The sequence below is a fragment of the Typopeltis vanoorti genome, chromosome 15 (assembly GCF_054136105.1).
Source record: "Typopeltis vanoorti isolate ZY-2024b chromosome 15, IOZ_Tvanoo_1.0, whole genome shotgun sequence".
NCBI lineage: Eukaryota > Metazoa > Arthropoda > Arachnida > Uropygi > Thelyphonidae > Typopeltis > Typopeltis vanoorti.
This window is the reverse complement of record NC_143563.1, coordinates 103,280,595-103,305,000: the sequence shown is the minus strand read 5'-3', so window position 1 is coordinate 103,305,000 and position 24,406 is coordinate 103,280,595. Positions and strand designations below refer to the sequence as shown.

At 38.0% G+C, this 24,406-nt stretch overlaps 1 protein-coding gene across 1 annotated transcript in view; it reads left to right on the top strand.

Moving 5' to 3' along the window:
• LOC150099042 (growth arrest-specific protein 2-like) overlaps positions 1 to 24,406 on the top strand; it is a 196,458-nt gene that overhangs the window by 37,900 nt on the left and 134,152 nt on the right. Inside the window, exons 2-3 of the mRNA XM_090404982.1 lie at positions 10,383 to 10,527; positions 15,825 to 15,949. Coding sequence (XP_090261108.1) covers positions 10,383 to 10,527; positions 15,825 to 15,949 — 270 coding nt within the window. The remainder of the gene's footprint in view (positions 1 to 10,382; positions 10,528 to 15,824; positions 15,950 to 24,406) is intronic.

Genomic DNA, 24,406 nt, shown 5'->3' with positions numbered 1-24,406 from the left:
CACTCAATTTATTCAAGTCTTCTTGCAAGGCCACAATATCTTCACTACTCTTTATGGTTCGTCCCAACTTTGCATCATCTGCAAACAACTGAATATCTCCATCCAAATCTTCGCCAATATCATTAATATACAAGTTAAATAGTAATGGCCCTAAAACAGATCCCTGAGGCACTCCACTAGTGACTTTCCTTTTCCTGGATATTGCACCCCCATACACAACTTGTTGATACCTATCAGATAGCCAGTCTCCAATCCAATGCACTAATCTAATATCCAACCCCATCTGCTCTAGTTTGACTGTCAACTTATCATGAGGCACTCTATCAAAAGCTTTTGCGAAATCCAAGTATATTACTGTGTATCCTTCTCCTCTGTCCAAGGAAGCAGTCACTTTATTGTAATAAGTAAGTAGATTACTAAAACATGACCTCCCTTTAGCAAATCCATGCTGTCCATCAAAGATTATACCATTGTTGTCAACCCAACTCTGGATTCTAGTTCTCACAAGCTTCTCCAACAACTTAACCACAACACCCGACACACAGATAGGCCTATAGTTTGATGCTTGAGTTCGATCACCTCCTTTATGAAGTGGCACAATCTTGCCCTCCTTCCACTCTTTAGGGACTTGACCAAGTGCAAGACTCGTATTAAAAAAATATGTCAAGGCAGGTGTCAACTCTCTGGCACATTCCTTCAGAATACGCGGTGATATATTATCAAGTCCCACAGCCTTATTTACATCTTTACACCTTATTCACAAGATTGAAAGATCTTTATGAACTGCTCATTAAGTATCTCCACCACACATTCTACAACAGCTGTCTTTATACCATTTCCTCCAATCAATGTCATCCTTCCATAATCATTCTTTCTTTTGCTGGCTACATATCGAAAGAACTCCCTAGGATTCTTTTTAGCTTCATTAGCTAACTGCTGTTCATACCTCTCTTTAGCTACTCTCACCAACCAAGTCACTCTCCTTGCCTGGTCTTTGTAGAACTCATGAAATTGGTTACTTCCACTTCTCTTATGCTGCCTCCACAATGCCCTTTTTCTCTGTATTGCATGCTTAATCTCTTTATTCATCCATCTCACACCTAATTTATTTAACCTTCTCACCCGTGGTATACATTTAGACATTGCATCCACTAAATATTTTTTGAAAATCCCCCAAGCTGCATTGATCTCTTTTCCAGCTAACTCCTCATTCCATGCTACACCTGCAAGCTGTCTCCTGAGCTCTTCATAATCACCCCCCTTGTAGTTCCACATATACCCTTTTTTCACAGGGGTCCTTGCACTGCTGGCAACCACCCAAGTAATCACCTCATAGTCACTTTCACCAATTGGTGGATGATTTGATACCTCATTGATAATTACATCCTCCGATGAGATGACCAAATCCAAGACCCTTAATCCTCTTGTGCCCTCTGTTACATACTGTCTGAGGTAGTTATCCCTCAAAAACTCAAGAAACTCATTTTCTTTACTTCCAGTTGCTATCTCTTCATTCCAGTCTATATTGCCATAATTAAAATCACCCATAATGATCACCCTTTTCTTATTTGCTTGGCTTATTTGACTATACATTTCACTATCACCACCATCCACATTACCAGGTCTATAACAACATCCCACCAAGTATTTGATTCTATTCACCTCTATCTCACACCATACTGCCTCAAAACCACTGGCCCCATTTCCCCCTTGCATCTCTACCTTGTATGGACATAACTCTTTCTCTATCATCAATAGCACTCCCCCTCCCTTTTTACCCCTTCTATCCTCACGAAACACATCATACCTTTCCATCTCTATTCCTGTCAGGATGTCATCCTCATCTAACCATGTCTCACTTATTCCGACAATCTCTGGGTGCACAGACGCAATTAGTGCAACCATTTCATCCGCCTTGTTTCTTATACTTCTAGCATTGGTATACAAACACAACAACTCATTTCTGGATCTACAGCTAGTTCCACTGATACCACTCACTCGATGTGATCTCTCCATGCTGGACTGGGGCCATTTCCCTTTCTGCTTCTTCATTTTAGAACCCTTTGCAATTCCATCTGTTTCCTTTTGATCCCTGATCATCCCATTACTCTCCTGCCTACACATTCTCTCACCTCCTCTTGGAGCATCCACCTTTCTCACGCTGTGTATCCCTGTCCACCCTGAGCCTCCCCGTTTCCCGTTTCCCTATGTATGTGTGTATATATATATATGTATGTGTGTATATATATATATATATATATATATATATATATATATATATATGTATGTATACAGTCATTCCTCGACTTACGTCCGGTTCCGTTCCATCTGGCAGGACATAAGTCGATACATTAATATCAACAGAGTTATAGGGTTTATGGTCTTAACCGTAATAAGTATACTGTCATTTTAATTTTTAAACCTTATTATTAAACTGTACTGTGTATCACTGCCACTATAAAACAGGAGCGTAGTCACCCAAATCTTCCTCCACAATCATCTTCATTACCTTCCCTATGTGAAGGACCAGGCTGCGGCTCTTCTGGTGTAACCTTTTTTTTTTTTTTTTGATGAAAAATGTCCAATGTGTTTTGTTTATTCCTCTTCTTCTTTTCATCATAAATTTGTGTATAGCAAGCAAATGTCCGGTACTTTCCTTTCTACTAATAAGTAGCGTTCAACATCGGGGTTCATGTTTCAGCCATTTTGAGAACATTTCTGCAAGACCCTTCACTGGGAATTGTTTAACTACCTCTTCTTGTTTCTCTTTCCCTCTTTCTGTTCTCTTTCTTCCTCTTCGACGACACATTGTTCCTCCAGTTCGACCAATTCTTCATTGGTCAGCTCTTCAGGGGAAGTTTCTTTGAGTTGAACTATGTCGTCATCATTCACTTTGAGATTCAGATTGTTTACCAGGCCCACTATTTCTTCACTCAATTTACAAAGATCTTCATTTTTTTCAAAACTTCCAAAATCATGCACAAACCTTTTTAATGTCTTTTTCCATATGCCACTCATATATTGAGAGGTCACCTCGTCCCAAGCCACAGCAATATTTTTAATAGCATGATAAATATTGAATGCTTTCCAGAATTGCATGAGAGTCTAGTCATTTCTTTTAGTGGCAGAAATGGCTTGTGAAAAAGTTTTCCGTAGATAATAAGCCTTAAACATTGCAAGAATTCCCAGAACCATCGGTTGGATCAATGAAGTAGTGTTTGGAGGGAGAAACATGACCTTGAACTTGGTGAAGATCATCGATATAAGACGGATGACCTGGAGCATTATTTGGAATTAATAAAATTTTAAATTCTGCATTTTCTTTTACACAAAAGCTTTCCATTTCACTCGCATAACAGTTGATTAATTAAGGCTCTGCAAACAATTTTTGAGTCATCCACAACTGCACGACCTCAGGCATTTTTTCCAAAACAAGGAGGTCTCATCCATATTAAATATTTGCTGTTGCAAATAATTTTCCTCCGTAATAATTTGATCCAATTTCTTCACAACCTTCTTGGCAGCCTTCTCATCGGCACTCGCAGATTCACCATACATTTTCACATTATGCAGTGCAAAACACTGCTTGAATCTCATGAACCAACCAGAAGAAGCGTTGAATTCACAGTCATAATTGGGCCCTGCTTTCTCCTTCAATGTGTTAAAGAGAGACTTAATGCTTTAGCGGTTATGCTCATAGTCCTAGGGGGGGGGGTATTCACTTTTGGTTCAGGTCCTCTATCCATGATGAAAGTAACTTTTCCATATCACTGATAGGACCTTGTCATTGATTCGTTGATTTAATGGAAGCAGATCCTTTAACAGCCTCTACAATTTTATCCTTATTTTTCAAAATGGTCATCACTGTGGAATGAGACCATCTTAAGTCATGTGTGATCACTTTGAGTGGCTTACCAGCTTCATGCTGCTTTATAACTTGCAACTTCTCTGTTCACCCAAAGATTGTCGGAATAAGTGAGACATGGTTGGAAGAGGATGACATCTTGACAGGAATAGAGATGGAAGGGTATGATGTGTTTTGTGAGAATAGAATTGGTAAAAAGGGAGGGGGAGTGCTATTGATGATAGAGAAAGAATTATGTCCATACAAAGTAGAGATGCAAGAGGGAAATAGTGCCTCTTGCATTTCTACTTGGTATGGTGTGAGGCAGTATGGTGTGAGATAGAGGTAAATGGAATCAAATACTTGGTTGGATGTTGTTATTAAAGGTAATGTGGATGGTGGTGATAACGAAATGTAATCAAATTAGCCATGCAAATAAGAAAAGGATGATCATTATGGCAATATAGACTGGAATGGTGAGATAGCAACTGGAAGTAAAGGAAATGAGTTTCTTGAGTTTTTGAGGGATAAGGTTGGAGAGTGGTGAATGAGTGGAATAAGCTTCCAGAGTCTGTTGTGGGTGTTACGACCGTGAATGAGTTCAAGGCAAGGTATGATAGATACTGTGTGAATGTTGAATAGTTGTTCTTGACATGATGTTAGGGCCTCCCTCGATGAGTCTATCGACTCCTTGGAGTTTCCCGGAACAACAACAATAATAATAATAATAATAACTACCTCAAGACAGTATGTAACCGAGGGCACACGAGGATTGAGGGTCTGGAATTTGGTCATCTCATCAAAGGATGTAATTATAAATGAGGTGTCAAATCATCCACCAATTGGTGAGAGTGACCATGAGGTGATTACCTGGGTGGTTGCCAGCAGTGTGAGGACCTCTGTGAGAAAAGGGTATATGTGGAACTACAAGGGGATGATTATGAAGCTCAGGAGACAGCTTGCGGGTGTAACTTGGAATGAGGAGTTAGCTGGAAAAGAGATCAGTGCAGCTTGGGGATTTTCAAAAACTATCTAGAAAGATGCAATGTCTAAATGTATTCCAAGGGTACGAAGGTTAAATAAGGTAGGTGTGAGATGGATGAATAAAGATGTTAAGCATGCAATACAGAGAAAGAGGGCATTGTGGAGTTAGCATAAGAGAAGTGGAAATAACCATCATCGTGCATATCAAGGATTTAGGCCTAGCATGGCCTGTTCTGGCCTTAGAAGTCATCGTTGAATCATTTAAGAGGACGTCCTGGTTTTCTTTTTCCTAATGGCTTGTACTTTAAGGCTTGCTTTGGTAATCTTTCTGTTTTCATTCTTTGAATGTGTTCCATCCATTTATGTTTATATTTTTTAATTTTTTCTATTACTGGTTCTTGGTTTAATTTTTTCATTATTTCTTCGTTATACTTTGGAGTTTTTCTCATAAACTTCATTTCTGCTGTTATTAATCTTTGTCTTTTTGTTTTATTGTCCAGATTTCGCTTCCATACAATAAGATTGGTAGGGCTAACGTATTGTATACTTTTAGTCTGGTTTGTTTTTGAACTAGATTTGGTTTAAATATAGAGTTAATTATACCTGTTATTTTAAAATATTTTGCAATTTTTACATTTATATCTTTTTCATTTTCATAAGTGATCATACATCCTAGATAGTTATATGAATTCACCTGTTCTAAGATCTTGTTATCTATTACTAGTTTAGTTCTTGCTGGATCCTGTCCTTTAAAGGCCATAGTTTTTGATTTTTCTGTTGTTATTATCATACCATAATCTTTGGCTATCTCATTTAGATCTAAAATAGCTTTCTGTAAGTTATCTTCAGAATTTGTAATTATTATTTGGTCGTCAGCAAAAAGGAGAGTGTTTAAGTTCACTGCAGGAGAAAGTTTAATTCCTTGATGTAAATTTTTATTCCATTTTATTATTATTTCGTTTAAGTAAATATTAAAAAGAGTTTCTGCGAGGGGACATCCCTGTCGGACCCCTTGGTTTATCTCTCTTGTATATGATAGCTCGTGATTTAATCTTATTTGTATTTGATGGGAATAACTTATTTGTATTTGGGTGGAAATAACCAATTCCAATAAATGAGTGTAAAACTGGCATTTCTTATGCCAGTTTTACATTGGTTACTTTAGTTTTGAACTGGTTCAACTATAAGGGGAAAAAAGGAGAGGGGCTGTCCAGCCTGGAATCTAAGAAGAAGCATGTAAACTGACGTCAAATCTCAACCTTGCATTCCAATTCCTGCAACTAAAAACTAATGAAATCTTTATTTTCCTTCAAAGTGAGGGAGGGGGAACCCATGATTCAAACTGATGGAGATGAATGTGCTACATGGAATAAATCTGTCTTTTCAGTATTCCGAAGCCTCTCACCCTGACTTCTTTCTTATCCCCATTCTTCTTTGGAAAACTTGAAATACATTTCAGAACAAGAAACTGTAGTTTACAAGGGATAAAAATGAAAACGGTGCCTAATTAAGGGATTCTTGAATTTATTTATTTAGGAAATATCTTATAATAGCTTAAACTTTCCTTCTGCTCCATGTTGCCTAAGATATTTGTCCCTGAAAAATTCTAGAGATTCCATTCCCTTATTACTACATGTTTCCTCTTCCCAGCTTATACTGCTGTACTTAAAATCTCCCATAACAATCATTCTTCTTGCACATGCCAAGCTCAACTGCCTAAACATCTCCTGCTCTCCACCCTCTGTGCTCCTTGGCTTGTAGCAACACCCCACTAAATATCCTGTCTTGTTCGTCTCTACCACACACCATATGCTTTCAAAACCATCAGTGTCATTGCCTTCCAAAGCACCACTCTTAGAGGACATAAGTCATCACTTATCATAAGCAGTACTCCACCACCACGTTTTCTCTTCCTATCCTGCCGAAAAATGCTGTACCATGCTACTTCTATTCCTGTCAATATATCATCTTCCATTAACCATGTCTGGGAGATTCCAAGAATCTTTGGACAGGCAGATGCTGTCAGTGCCACCAATTCATCTCCTTTATTCTGGATATTCCTGGCATTAGTAAAAAGAATCAGTAAAGTGTCACTATTTGTATACCTATTATTATCCACTGCAGACTCCACTGGATTCAGCATTATGTGTTCCTACTGGAGGCTACCCCTGTTCCCATCCACCCTAATAATTCTAGTTTCCCTGTTGACACACTGACTTGTTAGAGAACAACATTCTCTCCAGATGCCTGTGTACTTCCTCATTCAGATGTAAGCCATTTCTCGCACACAGCAACTTCTTTCTGTACTCAAATGCCCTCCAAACATCCACATAATCCAAGCCTCTCTTTCCACAGATTATAGCTGTTATACTGTTTATTACTGATGCTCTTCTCCACATCTGGACATTATCATACCTGGGCAACATACTATCTTCCCCTCTTTGTCTTCTTCTGTACAACTTCATAGTTGTACCTCAGATCTCTTGCCACTTGATCTGCACCCTCACAAATCATTTGCGCCCACCATCACAGTCATCTCATTCACCCTTTCACCTTGCTTAATTGCCATAGTCACACTATCTTTCCTCCAGGCAAACACTCCTCTGGCATTCTATCTTGTACAGCCACGGATCATCTTGTCTCCACACATCATACCTCTTACCAAACCTCTACTATTATCATCTACATCAATGCCATCTACCACCCACCACCACTAGTATATTTTGTCTGTAAATTGCGTGTGTTCTGAAGGGCCGATTTGTCTGCATGTGGGATGAAAAACTCAAATTTCCGGAAGGAAAAAAATAATCATATTTCTGCTACTGCCATACAAGATTGGCTAACTCACCTTCAACTGATAAAGCCCATACAAGGATTCCTCCTCATGACGATGAACTTAGACCTTTTCCAATGGAAGGGCACAGCTTGCCGTCTTTCTTCCAATTGCGCCATTGAGGCAAATATTGTAAATTCTTCAGAGAGGGAAACGAGATTTCTTGTTCTATACTTCATTGTTATTAAATCACACACTTCAGTTGTTATAGAAGTGTAATTCTGATGCATATTGGAATTAAAACATGATTATTATTATTAATATTGTACTGCCACCTCCATGGAGATTGAAAACTCATCACAGGAGACCCAATTCATCCACACAATCTATCATACCCCTCCTTGAACTCATTAACAGACAAAACACTCACAACTGACTCTGGCAACCCATTCTACTCATTCACAACTCCCCAAGCAAAAAAATCTAGTCCTCACACCTCTACTAACCACACCCTTATTCAACTTCCAGGGATGATCCCTTGTTCTGGCACCTCCTGCCAAGTGCTGAAACATTTCCCCTTCATCAGTCCTATAAAACCCTTTAAGAAACTTAAATATCTTTATTATGTCCCCTCTTTTTCTCCTATCAACCAATTTCTGCAATCCACACACCCTCAATCTATCCTCACAGACCACTCACCATCTTGGTCACTTGCCTCTAATCTTCTCCACTGCACCCAGGAGACCAGACTTGAGTACAAATGTGGATGTATCAAGGCTTTATAAAGAGGAATAACTACTTCCTTATCTCAACTTGTTAATGTGTTCTTCAATAGCCAAGTAATCTTATGGACCACCTTAGCAGCCTTAGCAATATGTCCTCTAAGCGTTAACTCTCTGACAACTACTACCCCTAAATCTCTGGCTGCATCTGTTTCTCGGAGTACAGTGCCATCAGTATGGTACACAGCTTGTAGTCTATTTATTCCAAAATGCATAACTTTACATTTCTCTGCATTAAATTGATACCCATTATCTTTTGCCCATTCCGACAGCTTATTTAAATCGTCCTGTAAGCTCTCCACATCACTTTGATTAACTATTACTCTACCTAATTTTGCATAATCAGCAAACCACTGAATATATCCTTTCAGGTTATTTCCTATATCATTTATGTACAAATTAAACAGTAGTGGTTCTAGCACTGAACCTTGTGGCACACCACAAGGTTCAGTGCTAGAACCACTACTGTTTCTAGTCACCGGTTTTTTCTCGATTCTGCCCCCTCTATATACCACTTTTTGATATCTGTCCAACAGCCATCCTCTTATTCACTTAACCAGTCTCATATCCATCCCCATATGTTCTAATTTGCAGAAGTGTTCCATGTGGCATTCTGTCAAATGCCTTGGTAAATCCAGCTCTGCTGTTACTTTATTATAAAAAGATAGTAAATTGCTATATCATGAGTGAACCTTCATAAAATCATGTTGATCTGTGTGCAGTATCATATTTTTATCTAGCCATTCTTGAATTATCTTTTTGGCCAATTTTTCCAGTACTTTTACCACAACACCTATGATACTGATTGATCTATAATTTGCTACTGCAGTCTCGGAACCTCCGTTATGCAAGGGAATTATTTTGCTCTCTTTCCACTCCCTTGGAACTCCACCAGAGCCAAGACTGAAATTAAAGAGCATAGTCAGAGGCATTGCCAGTTCCCTTTCACATTCTTGCAAAACTCAAGCTGATATCCCAGCTAATCACATAGCCGAATTTACATTGAGATTTTGCAATATCCTAAGAACCTTTAATTCATCCACCTCTGTTCCTACATTAGTGTCTGACACATATGCTGTCACAGTAGTAACCTCACAATAATGATATGCCATTGCAAAGTGCTCACTCAGTAACTCATTATTGTTAACGATTTCATCATTTATGCTCACCAGAATGTTCATGATAAGTCCAATTTTAGTAGCAAACATCCACCAGTTAAATTCAGTTTCTTGGAACAATGCTTGGTTTACAGACATGTTTTTTGGGAACTTTTTCCTTTATTTAGAAGTGTTTTTTTCACATTTACAAATGTTTACCAACACTTTTTTATAACCCCTCTATATCTTTGGATATATGAAAAAATCAGGACACCTCCTGACTTTGGACATATGAAAGATAAAAAAGGCCAATGACTATCAGTTTTAATTTGACAGTAAGACTAGTGTGCATCAACAGCAGTGATTCAGTGGACATGTAAAGAGTGCACGTTCAGCACATTAAAGGCTTGTGATGTTAGTGTGATGGTAAGGAGAGCATTTTCTCAGTAGTAAACAGTTGCTGATGTGTGCATCCTTTCCTTAATTCTCATTAGGCATGGATTGTTTGGAAATGATTCCAATATCAGGAGAGCAGTACTTCAACGACCTAATCATTCCCCAAATCTTGATCTAGGTGAACATCTGGGATTTATGGAACAAGCCATTTACAACAGAGTATTTACAGTTCATTGCAGGGCAACTTATGTAATGTGATTTGAATCTACATTTGTTTGGCATCCTGTGGAACACTTTCAGCATCTCATTATTATGCAGATTTTCTGATAAACTAAATGCTCAATGTATATAGTATAATGAATGCACAGTTATAGTAAGTGTTATTGACCCAAAAATTCTTTCATAGCTTATTCAAAATATTATTTAAATATTATTTAACTTATAATTATTTTACAAAGGTATTACATATATTTGACCACAATTGTACTTTTGTCATCCTCTTATAGGTTGGTGATCAGAATGAGCTAATGGCTGCTGGATGGCATGTTGCTGAAGGCATAGATGAATTTGAAGAAAAAATAGCTTACCGACAGGAGCAACATCTTATTCCACTTAAAGAAGATTTAGCAGAGTGGCTGAATAAAACTCTAGGTCAGTTTACAATGTGTAAAGCTTCCATTCCCCCCCCCCCCCATGCATAATAATTGTATGGGGGTTTCCTCCCCCTGTCCCTTTGGGTGAGGGATTAAGTATGTATATTTTTTATGACTGTAAATTCGTATGCTTTCACAGGACTGGTTTGCCTGTTCTGAGGGACAAAAAATCAGTTTCTGGGTGGGAAAACTCTCTACATCCATATGAGACTGGCTAACTCATCTTTAGTCAAAAGAGACCAGATAAAGGTTCCTCATGTCATAGACAGGAATGGAACCCAAGTCTTTGTGACCAAAGAGCTTCATCTATGCTGGCTGAGCTATGGAAGCTCTTCACCCCCACATAATATATATTCACTGAATATGCACTAATGTTGGAAATATAACAAAGATCTCTATATATAGAAGGTGGACTAAAAGTTACTTTACCATAATATTATTTTATTAGAACAATTATATTTCATTAATGATTTTATTAACACAATTATTTTCAACTAAATAAAGTAAACATCAAGTAAATTAATAAGTTAAATCAAGTATTCAAAATAGTTTTCTTTTTCTCCTAAACAGAGTTGGCACCTCTTAAACACCAAGTGGCAAATTCTTCTTCTCCTTCTCAACTCATGAACATTTTTCAACTTGCAGGCATATATTAATGAGAATTTCAACTTGTCAAATTCTGTTGTAATTCTTTCTTCAATTCATTAAGAAAATTAAAAAAAAAATAATAATAAACTAAATATTTATAAACAAAATTAAAAAAAAAGAAATAAAAAAAACCAGGTTATATTATGGTAAAAGTAACTTTTGGAACACCCTTAAAAGGGTGAGCCAAATTAGGCAGTGCACCATGCAATATATATATATATATATATATTTGCTTCATCATAATAGCATATCTTTGAGTGTGTTTCAGTACTGATTATGAAATAGTAAAATTACCTCTGATGGCAAGATTTTTAATATTGTTTCAGTATTATTACACTGAACAACAAAATTTTACAAACGTCATGTTCCCCAGATTAATTTAGTCATTTCTTATAGATTTTGAGGTGCTGAACACGAATATGACAAAGAAAATGCAAAATTGGTTATGGTTTGTGAGAGATCTGCAATACTTTCTTATATAATAGAGTAATATGCACTCATTACATATATAAATGTCTGCTTCTATGTCCAATGTTGCTTTGCCTACTGCTTGTATAGCTGCTCAGGATCATCTCGCAAGTGTCCAACAGTAGTCAGCCAACATGGAAGTGGACCACTTTTATTATTATTATGATTACATGCTCCATAAAGTTGGCAGACTCATCATGGGAGGTTCATTCAACTGACAACATATGAGGGTGGACTGAAAAGTTCTTGACCTGACAATGAAAAAACAAATTTATAATTTCAAAATTATTTTTATTTTTCAACATAATCTCCCTTAACACTAATACATTTATTCCAGCGATGCTCTAGTGCCATTATCCCATTCCTGTAGTTGTTCTCAGTAAGATATGCAAAATATCCCTGTACAGCTGAATCACCTCTTGATTTGAAGAAAAACGCTAACCAGCGAGTAAGAGTTTTAGTTTTGGGAAGAGATAGAAGTCAGAGGGAGCCAAATCTGGGGAATAGGGTGGATGTTCCAATAATTCATAGTGCAGAACCCTTAATTTTCCCTTTGCCAAAACACCTTTGATTTGAACTGATACCCCCAATCATTTGCCCATCTGTCTAGCTTATTCAAATCCTCTTGCAGGGCTACCATATCTGCACTATTACTAATAGCCTTTCCCAGCTTCACATCATCTGCAAACAACTGAATATCCCCCTGCAATCCACTGTCAATATCATTGATATAAAGGTTAAACAATATAGGTCCCTGTGGGACCCCACTGGTAACCCTCTGCCTCCTTGAAACTTCCCCACCATATACAACTCTCTGATACCTATCAGACAGCCAATCCTGAATCCAGTTAACCAACCTGACATCCAAACCCATGTGCTGCAACTTGAATATCAGCTTATCATGCGGCACCCTGTCAAATGCCTTCACTAAATCCAAGAATATGCCTTTCTCTCATCTACTGCTCTTGTAACTTTATTATAAAAGGCTAGCATATTACTAAAACAAGAGTGCCCCTCCACAAATCCATGTTGACTCTCACAGATAACATTACCCTCATCTTCCCAGTGCTATATACGGTCCCTCAATAATTTCTCCAAGTTCTTAACAACTAATGATGACACACTAACTAGTCTATAATTAGACACTTCCAGTCTGCTACCCCCCTTATGCAATGGTACTATCCCTTCCTTCCATTCCTTAGGCACCTTTCCCATAGCCGGACTTTCATTGAAAAGTCAGGTCAAAGGAGCTGTTAGTTCTTTAGCACATTCTCTCAATACTCATGGTGAAATACCATCCAGTCCCACAGCTTTACTGACATCCAGCGTACTCAGTATTTGGAACACACTCTCCTCCTCACCTCTAAACCTTGAACCTGCTCTATCCCTCTAGTATTAAAATTTTACTCCTCCAAGATGAAATACTCCAATAAAGTGTTTATTGAACAATTCCACTATGTCCTCTGCATCAGTCACTCTATTCCCATTTTTATTCCACAATGTCATTCTTCCACAATCATTTCTCTTTCTACTGGCCAAATAGCTAAAAAATTCCCTAGGATTTTCTTTGGATCTTATGGCCAATCCCTTCTCATATTCCAGTTTTGCCTTCCTTACCATACTAGTCACTCTCCTGGCCTGTGTCTTATATTCTTCATGCATCTGCTCTTCACCCATCTCCTTATATCTCTTTCATAGCCTCTTTTTCACATGCATTTCCTGTTTAATATTGTTTGTCATCCACTTTACACCAAATTATGGCCTCTTCTTCACTTGTAGAATACAGCTTCGCTTCCTATTGTTGCTAACAAATATTCCTTCACAATTCCTAAGCACTAATGATATCCTGGCCTTCCAATTCCTCCCTTCATGAAACTTTCCCAATTTGATGTATAAGACTATTGTAATCATCTGCCTTATAATTCCACATATGTTCCCATCTCTTTGATATTCCTGCATGTCTGTTCATCTTCCAAATCAAAACCACATGGTCACCCTCTCCAACTGGTGGGAGAGATGTCATCTCAGTTATTATAAACTCTTCTGATGTTATGGCCAAATCTAAAACTCTTGAACCTCTTGTTTCCTCTATTACATGTTGCATAAGACATTTGTCCTTCAAGAATTCTAGAAATTCCCTTCCCTTATTGCTACATGTATCTACCTCTCCCCAATTTATACTGCTGTTGTTAAAATCTCCCATAACAATCATTCTTCTTGCACTTGCCAAGCTCACCTGTCTATACATCTCCTGGTCCCCATCCTCTGTGTTCCTTGGTTTGTAGTGAACCACGTCTCATTGATTCCAATAATGTTTGGCCAGGCTGATGCTATTAGTGCCACCAATTCCTCTCCTTTATCCCAGATACTCCTGGCATTAGTATAAAGCATAAAAATGCCACTGTTTCTATACCCAGCATCATCCCCTCTAGAGTCCACTGGACTTAGCATTACCTGATATCGTCACCCTTCTCCCACGTATCCATTTCCACAAGAGGCCATCCCTGCTACCATCCACCCTGGGCATTCTAGTTTCTCTGCATTGACACACCGACTTGTTGAGAACAGCAATCTCTCCAGATGCCCACGTCCTTCCTCATTCAAATGCAAGCAGTCTCTTGCAGTCATTTCTTTTCTGTCCTCAAATGCCATCCAAGCATCCACATATTCCAATCCTCTCTTCTGACACATTCTAGCTATTATCATATTCAATATTACTGCTCTTCTGCTCAGCTCGTCACTATCATACCTAGGCAACATGCACACTATCTTTCCTCTCTGCGTCTTCTTTCATACAACCTCAAGCAAGAATCTCATATCTCTCATTGCCCAATTTACATTACCTCTGAAGTCATTTGTTCCTACCATCACAATCATTTCATCCACCCTTTCACCCCTCTTAATTGCCATAGCCACACTTTCTGTCATTCCTCCAGTCAAACATTCCTCACTCATCCTATCTTGCACTCCACGGATCATTGAGCCCTCATACATTATACCTCTTACTATCCTGTTCCTCAATTGCTCAATTGCCTATGTATTTAAAAAAAAAAAAAAAAAAATTTTTTTTGTTATCAAAATCTCTCTCCCATGATCTGGTTAGGGTGTACCAAGTTGGAAGGTATTTTGCCTAGAGGTTCTCTCTACAGAATACTCTGAATAGCGATAGTTTAATTTGAAACATCCTGTATTATATGCACTATTTTTAAGCACCAGGATGAGTTTTAGAATGGGATGTGTATTGATATTATTAACATCTGACCTCCATGGAGCCAGAAGACTTATCATGGATGGTCCATACTCTCATGCAAAAAGATCATTGAACTGTGCTTCAAACCCATTCACAGTTTCTGCACTCACCACACTCTCAGGAAATGCATTCCACTCACTAATCATGGTCCCTACAAAGAACCTGCTTCTCACTCTCCTCACACTCTCCTTATATAGCTTCCAAGGATGGCCTCTTTTCTACCTTTGTCTCACTCTACTCTATGAAAAAATCTTCTCCATATTAATCTGCTGATAACCCATCACCAATTTATATGGTGCAATCATATCACTCTCCTTCTTTTTATAAGAGCTCTCTAGGTGTTCCTTGGCCTGATTGGCTATCTTCTGCTAATACCGCACTTTTGCTGTCCATACCGAGTCACCTTTTTGGCCTGCACTTGTGCTCTTCATTTAATTGATTGTTACCATTATTCAGCATGTGTGGATTCATAATGCCTTCATCCAGCTCATGCTTAATCTCCATCCATTTTACACCTTCCTTAACCACGTCACCATCAATATGGATAAAACACATCACTCCTCATACACTTCGTATCCATATTTCAACGTACTTGTAATATCTATGGTATTACAATTTTAATATGCATTTCGCATCCATGGTAACCTTGATGTATATACATGTCATGACTGGTTGGGTGGTTAAAGTATTGAGGGATGTCTTATAGCTTATGTTATATGGCATGGTTAGTTAACTGACTGCATTGAAGTCTGTATGTTAATAATAAGATAAAAATTTTCATGCATACATGTGTTAATCATATATCATTAGTAAATGTATGCTAATTTATTCAGAAATACTGTGTTAAACATTATTATTATTTTTTTTAGTTGCGATTTTTCTTTAACACTGAGCTTTTTGTAATATTGGCTGTATTTTATCTTTGGTAGATGTTGAATATATCACAGCTCATAATTTCATGGAAAAGTTAGGAAATGGTGTTGTTGTTTGTAAACTTGCTCAGTTGATTCAAAAGAAAGCAGAAGAGTGTCAGAAACCAGGCTTCACTCATAAGGTAAGATTTTATTATAATATTATCTTGACCTCCATGGAGTCATAAGACTCATAGTAAGAGGCCAATGTTAGTCAATATAAATCTATCATACCACTCCTTAAACTCGTTCACAGTTTACACTTTTACCACTCTCTCAGATGATACATTCCATTCTCCTATGTGCCATGAAAAAAAAACTTACTTTTTACACCCTGTTACTTATTACTTTGTTTTGCAAATTTTAGAGATTGTCCCTTGTCTTTCTTCCTTTCTCTTGCTCTATCACATGAAAAAATCTTTCCATTGTTAATCCAGTAATAACTCTTTTCAACAGCTTAAATATTCTCTTCAAATCCCAGTGAAGAGATCTGAGCACAGAAATTCAGATGTGGTCTGATTGAAGCTTTATACAAAGGGAACCACCACCTTTTTATCTCTCATAGTCAATGTCCTCTTTAATATTGCCAGAATTCTCTGAGATGTTTTCACAACCTTTGCAATATGTCTTCTGAACTTCAAATCTCTATCTATAATCACCTGTAGATCCCTTACTTCCTCCACTTCTTCCAGTATAAGTTAATGGCACAATCTTTTCCACACTACATTCCTAAGATACATAGAAAACTTCCATCTAGTCCCTCTGCTTTATTTGGAATACATCCTCTTCATTCTTCTAATCCATTCCCCTTTTGTATCCCTCTAGGAGTAAAATCTGCTGTACCAGGATGAAACATTCTAATGAAGTGATCATTTAAAGAGCTGAACTATGCCATCTGCATTGATCAGTAGTCCCATCTCCATTCTGCAAAGTAATCCGTCCACAATTAATTTTTCCTTCTACTCCCCACATAGCGAAAAAAACCTCGATTCTGCTTGAATTGCAGTGCTAGTGTTTGCATCTATCATTCATTCATTCACATTCCTAGCATTCACAGATACTATTGCAGCAAAATCGCTCATTCTTTTCTCCTCTCTCTGTATAACCCCTTATGCATTCATTCTGTAAAACCCCTTCTCCAACTCAAAATGTCTAACTATAACATTGCTCCCCGCTTGCATAGCTCATTGGATGTAGCGTTTGCACACCATGGCACTTGGCCACACGAAGGAGGACTTGGTTTCAAGTCTAGTTGGCGACTAGAGGAAATTTTTGTAAGCCGTTTATTGACCAGTTCCCGAGTTAGTAGATCTCTGGCACGGGCAAGCAGGTTTTTTTCTCTTGGAAACTCGGTTTTTTGTCCTGTAAATTCAAGAAAATCGACCGTAGAACCCACACTATTTCAGACATTAATAATATATTGAGTTAGGGACCACGAGATAGCAGCACTTGAGCTGTCTCTAGTGTGGAATTAGCCTTGGGCCATCTCTGATTGGTTACCAGTGGAGATTGAACTGCCCACTCAGTCTCTAAAAGTTAGATAGGGCTAAAACGGCTTCTTTAACTTCCTATATGGGAATTAAAGGCATTAATTGATTTTTTTTTTTAACTGTAACATTTGTTTTGCATATTTGCAGCACTCTGTAATTCATATTTCCTTAACTACTCCTTACCATCAATACTCTGGAGTGATTATATCCTCAATTACTCATGGCTTGATCCCATCTAGAATTTTCTTGTCACTGCATATACTAGGTGACTAAATTCAGGTATGGCTGGATTAAGCACTTTTTTTACAGTGGTTGCAGCACTACTATAGCAGCAGGATTTAGTGTGGAGGATCTTTATAGCTCTTGAAATATACACCTTTGAACATCACTTCTACCAACCATCATTACCAAGTCACAAATCTCATCCTTCACTTTTCAAGCAAACTTCCACCAATACAGTATTATACTTGGTGCACTAAATAGAAAGAGTAATTCCCTATATAACATTGAAATGTTAACTTCTTTTAGCTGTCCAAGCTAAAAGTTTGTTTAAATCTTCCTAAAGAGAATGACATTAGTCTTTGCAATAGTCTTTCATAACATGCTTTAAACCCATTCACTATCTGCACTATCACCATCCTCTCAGGCAGCACATTCTATGCTCTAGTCATTCTTCATTCACAAAGACTACTTTGTGCTCTCTTAATCAGCATTCCTCGTGCACCTTGCAGGAACTGCAAGGTGCATGAGGAATACTGTCTCATCCTGTTTTCCTCCAATATGAAAAATTGTCCATTGTCCCAGATATATCACCTCTTTATCTTTTATATACCAAACTCTGAAAATTTATATGTTCTCAGTCTATTCTTATAACTAATATTCAACAGTCTTTGTTGTTTATATTTGTCTTCTCTAAAGTTTCTCATCACAAACAAATCTTATATCTGTCATAAGTAATACAGGTGTGGTATGTTTGGAGTCTTATGCAATAGACCCACCAACACCCTTTTACCTTTCCTGGTCAGTCTCCTTCCTATTGCAGCGTTTTGCTGGATTGTCTTCATGACTTTACAACATTTCCCCTGAAATTCAAATTTATATCGACCGTCAACCCAAGATCACTTGCCTTCTTCACTCTTCCTCTAGAATAGTTCTACCAGTAGAATATTATTATTATTACTCCAAGATCTCATGGAGTCAAAGACTCATCTGGGAGGTCCTTTTATCACACACATAGGTCATCATACCATGTCTTAAACACACTCAAACTCCTTGCAGACACCACACCCTCAGGCAAGGCATTCCGATCATTTACAACTCTGCACGAAGAAAACCTGCCTCTCACTCCCCTACTCACCCCTCTTTATACAGTTTCCAGGGATGACCTCTGGTTCTCCCACTATTTTATGTAGAACTTCTCCAGCATTGATCCTATAACAACCCCCAACTTGTAGCTCTCTATCATATCTCTCCTCTTTCTCCTGTCCACCAGACTCTGCAAATTACATCTCAATCTTTCCTCATACTCGACATTCCAGAGGTCAGAAACTACCTTAGTCAGTCACCTTTGGACTCTTTCAAACATCTATTCATCCTTCTGAAAACCAGGTGACCAAATCTGGGCACAATAGATAACGGAACAAGAATCTCCCTACTTCTACGCATCAGTGTCCTCCGCATCATTCCCAGAAGCCTTTGTGTTTTCTTTACAATTTTGGCTATGTGGCCCCTAAATTTCAGATCCTTATCCACTATCATTCCCAGATTTCTTATTTCCTCCACTTTCAACAATATATCCTCACCAAGCATAAATTCTACATCCTATCTTTGCTTTCCAAATTTTAAAACCTTACATTTTGCAACATTAAACTCGTATCCCCATTTCTGTGCCCAGTCACTCAACTTATTCAAGTCTTCTTGTAAGGTCACAACATCTTCACTACACTTCATGGTTCGTCCCAACTTTGCATCATCTGCAAACAACTGAATATCTCCATTCAAATCTTCACCAATATCATTAATATACAAGTTAAACAGTTATGGCCCTAAAACAGACCCTCGAGGCGCTCCACTAATGACTTTCCTTTTCCTGGATATCGCACCCCCATACACAACTTGTTGATACCTATCAGATAGCCAGTCTCCAATCCAATGCACTAATCTAATATCCATCCCCATCTGCTCTAGTTTGACTGTCAACTTATCATGAGGTACTCTATCAAAAGCCTTTGCGAAATCGAAATATATTACCGTGTATCCTTCTCCTCAGTCCTTCTGAAATTGAAAAATCAATATATTACCGTGTATCCTTCTCCTCAGTCCAAGGAAGTAGTCACTTTATTGTAATAAGTAAGTAGATTACTAAAATATGACCTCCCTTTAGCAAATCCATGTTGTCCATCAAAGATAATACAATTGTTGTCGACCCAACTCTGGATTCTAGTTCTCACAAGCTTCTCCAACAACTTAACCACAACACCTGACACACAGACCTATAGTTTGATGCTTGAGTTCGATCACCTCCTTTATGAAGTGGCACAATCTTGCCCTCTTTCCACTCCTTAGGAACTTGACTGAGTGCAAGACTCGTATTAAAAAAATATGTCAAGGCAGGTGTCAACTCCCTGGGCACATTCCTTCAGAATACATGGTGATATATTATCAAGTCCCACATCCTTATTAGCATCTAGTTTACTCAACTCCCCATACACCTCTTGCTGACTTACAGTCAGTCTCTCTTCGCCATCATCAACTGCTCTCAATCTCTCCATGAAGTCACATACATAAGATTGAAAGACCTTTATGAACTGCTCATTAAGTATCTCTACCACACACATATGTAGCCTTGCATTCCTAAATTTCAAAATCCTACACATTGATAACTGATATCTCTATTCATTTGTATCCACCTTACCAGCTTATTCAAATCCTCCTCAAGAGACATAAAATTAGCACCATTACTAATACCATCTGAGCTTAATATTGTCTGATCCATACAGTTAAATATCTCCCTGCAGTCTAGTGACAATATTGACAAAGAGGATGAACAGTAATGTTGCAGTATGAAGCCCTGCAGATTCCCCCCCCCCCCCCCCGAATGTAACCTTCCTTTTTCACATTACTGTTTCTTCCTATGCAACTCTTAGATCAAACTCCAATCCATTCACCTGATTTCTAGCCCTATACATTGCAACTTAAATATCAACTTGTCAAGTTGTACCCTATCATATGCCTTAATAAAATCCAGAAAAATTGCAGCACAGTTGACTCTGACTATATCAAACTATATGGACCACAGGCACATTTCATTATATTGGATGGTGTGCTGTAATCAATTTCTTTTAGCATAGCATTATACCTGTGAAGCTTTGATCAGGTATTTTTGGTAATTTCTTATAGTGATGTTAGTTATAGTGAGAGTTGACTGCATATGATTTTTCTTTTAACTACTGCTGTTGCTTTATTTCATTATAAAAAAGCAACCAGATTACTGAAATAGCTGTCTCTTCATGAACCCATATTGACCTTCATAGATAATGTAATCCTCATCTCTGCATATGAGCTCTTAACTAATTTCAACAAAATCTTCAAAAAGGGTATATGTGGAACTACAAGGCTGTCATTATGAAAAGCTCAGGAGAGAGCATGTGTAGCATGGAATGAGGAGTTAGTTGGAAAAGAGATCAGTGCAGCTTGGGAGATGATCAAGAACTATCTAGTAGTTCTTGTACATGAATACTAAATGTATTCATGTACAAGGGTCAGAGGGTTAAATATAGTATGTATGAAATGGATGAATCAAGAGATTAAGCATGTGATACAGACAAAAAAGGCATTATGGAGGAAGCATAAGAGAAGGAATTGGTAATAGCCAATTCCATGAGGATTACAAAGATGAGGCAAGGAGGGTAGCAAAAGTGAAGTATCAGCAGCAGTTAGCTAATGAAGTCAAAAAGAATCCTAAAGAGTTCTTTCGATATGTAGCCAGCAAAAAAAAAAGAATGATTATGGAAAGATGACATTGATTAGAGAAAATGGTATAAGGGCAACTACTGCAGAAAGTATAGTGGAGATACTTAATGAGCAGTTCATAAAGGTCTTTCATTCTTGTGATTGTGATATCATGGAGAGATTGAGAGCAGTTGATGATGGGGAGGAGAAACTCATTTTAAGTGAGCAAGAGGTATATGAGGAATTGAGCAAACTTGATGTTAATAGGCTGTGGAACTTGATAATATATCACCACATATTCTGAAGGAATGTGCCAGGGAGTTGACATCTGCCTTGACATATGGGAATGTTGACGAGGTGAGAATGATTTCGGGTTTGTGTTTGTCCAGTTCGGACCAATCATATGTGTGCAAAGATGTCTACATATGTAAAGCATTAGAGAAGAATAGAGATCTGCGAGTTGTCCAATTGGATCAGGCAGACTGCAAAGAAGGGTATACTAAAGAAGATGAAGTAGATTATTATGTCTGTACACGAATGCTAGGAGTATCAGAAACAAAGGGGTAGAGTTTGTTGCCTTGGTCAATATGTTGCGACCTCAGATTGTAGGAATTAGTGAGAACTGGCTATCCGAATCAGACCTATTAACTGGTATTGATTGTCATGAGTACAGTATTTTTAGGAAGGATAGAGTGGATAGGAGAGGAGCGAGCATGCTACTAATGATATTGGATGACTTAAATCCAGTTAGAGTTGAGACCTATGAATGTAGTAATACTACTAACAATATTTCACGTGGCAGTGAGTTTGAAGCCATCTGGTGTGAGGTGGAATCTAATAAGACATATTACACAGTGGGATGTTGTTACAGACCTGGTGGATCGGTTGCTGGTGATGAAGAAATGCATCACCAAATAGAAAAGGTGAGCGCGAAAAGAGTAATCATAATGGGAGACTTTAATTATACAAATATTGATTGGGTAGCAGTAGAATCTCATGAGAAGAATGAAAATGCATTTATTGAGCTGTTGCGGGACAACTTCCTCATGCAGCATGTGACAGAAGGAACGCGAGGTCAAAGAGTGCTAGATTTGATTATAGTGTCAGAGGGCATTTTAGTTAATGTTAAAGGGCATTTTGTAAAAGTTAAAGACGTAACTATTCTGCCTCCAGTTGGTGACAGTGATCATGCGGTACTCACTTGGGAAGTGACTAAGTTTATGAATGTTCCATTCAGAAAAGGTTACATGTTGAACTACAAAGCAGGAAATTATGACCAACTGAGGAGTATACTGAGTTCAGTGGAATGGGATCGGTTGCTGGATGGAAAGGATATCAACAGTGTATGGGAAGCATTTAAACAATATTTAAATGATGCGATATCAGAATGTGTGTCCTGAGAGTTCAAAGAATAAATAGAGTAGGAGTCAAATGGATATGAAATCTTATTAAGTAAGTAAAAAAAAAAAAAAAAAGGACGATGTTGAAGGAATACTGTTTGCATAAGGATGATGTCCATTATGAATGTTATAAGCAGCAGGCTAGAATAGTCGCAACTGTTGTACGGAAAGCAAAGTTTGATTATGAAAAGAAACTGGCTCTGCGTGCAAAAGACAACCCACAAGAATTCTATTGATATACTGCAAGTAAAAGAAAGACTGAATATGAAAGAATAACTCTTCTAAATCCAGATGGAGTGAGGGTTACTGATGCAGAAGAGGTTGTTCAGTTAATGAGTGCCCATTTCGTTAAAAGCTATCAATCTGATGAACACAACATTGAGCTCACTGTTACCTCTTCACTAGATGAAGAAACGCAGTTGTGTGAGGCTGAGGTATTTGAGCTGTTGCACAAACTGAATAAGAATTCAGCAATAGGACTGATGGAATATTAGCATTTGTGCTAAAAGAGTGTTCAGCTGAATTGATCATTCCTTTGACCAGGATGTTTAATATGAGTCTCAGAACAGGGAAAATTCTGCAGGAATGGAAGGAATGTATGGTAATTCCATTGCATAAGGGTGGTGCAAAGACCGATGTATCAAACTATCGACCAATTAGTATCTCAGGAGTGGTTGTGAAGATTTTAGAAAAATTAGTTAGGGCCCGCATTCAGAAATGGGTTGATAGTGAATCTCTACTTTGCAATGAACAACATGGGTTTACTAAGGGAGAGTCATGTTTTAGCAACTTGCTCACATTCTATGACAATGTTACCATTGAACTAGACAAGGGGAATGGATACACCATGATACTTTTGGATTTTGCTAAGGTTTTTGACAGAATACAATATGATGGACTGCTGCATAAATTGTAGAAAATGGGTTTGGGTTATACAACATCCTCTTAGCATGGATAAGAGGATGGCTGACTGACAGATATCAAAAAGTGGTATATGGGGGATCTGAGTCTGCAAGGTTTAAGGTAACAAGTGGTGTACCACAAGGATCAGTGCTTGGTCCACTATTATTCAATCTGTACATTAATGATATTGGGAAGGATTTGACAAGCGACATACAGTTATTTGCTGATGATGCAAAGATAGGCAGGGTAATCATGAATGCTGCTGATATGCAGTCCTTGCAGAATGATTTGAATAAGCTGGAATTGTGGGCATGGGTGTCAGTTCAATGTCAGTAAATGTAAAGTCATTCACTTTGGCATGATTACCTATCCAATGTCATATTATATTGGTGGGATTAGGCTAGAAGAAACTGATGAGGCTGGGGATCTTGGAGTGTTAATAGATAGGAAGTTGAAGTTCAGGGGTCATGTGGCAAAGATTGCAAATACAACTCAAAAGATAATTGCAATGCTCAAACGAACGTTCACATATAAAGATAAGGATGTTATTTTGCCTCTTTACAAGGCCTTGATAAGACCTCACTTGGACTATTGTGCGCAGGTCTGTTTTCCTGGTTTCCGATGTGATTCTGATATATTGGAGAGAGCACAAAGGCGAGTGTTAAAAATGATATCAGGATTGTGGAATACTGATTATGAAGACAGGTTGAGAATTTGTAGCTTGCAGACACTAGCAAATAGGAGAAAGAGGGGTGATATGATTGAGACTTACAAACTGCTGAAAGGGTCATAAAAGATTTCAATTGATGGGATTTTTCAGTTTATGGAGGGTGGGGAAGGACGAGAGGGCATCCTT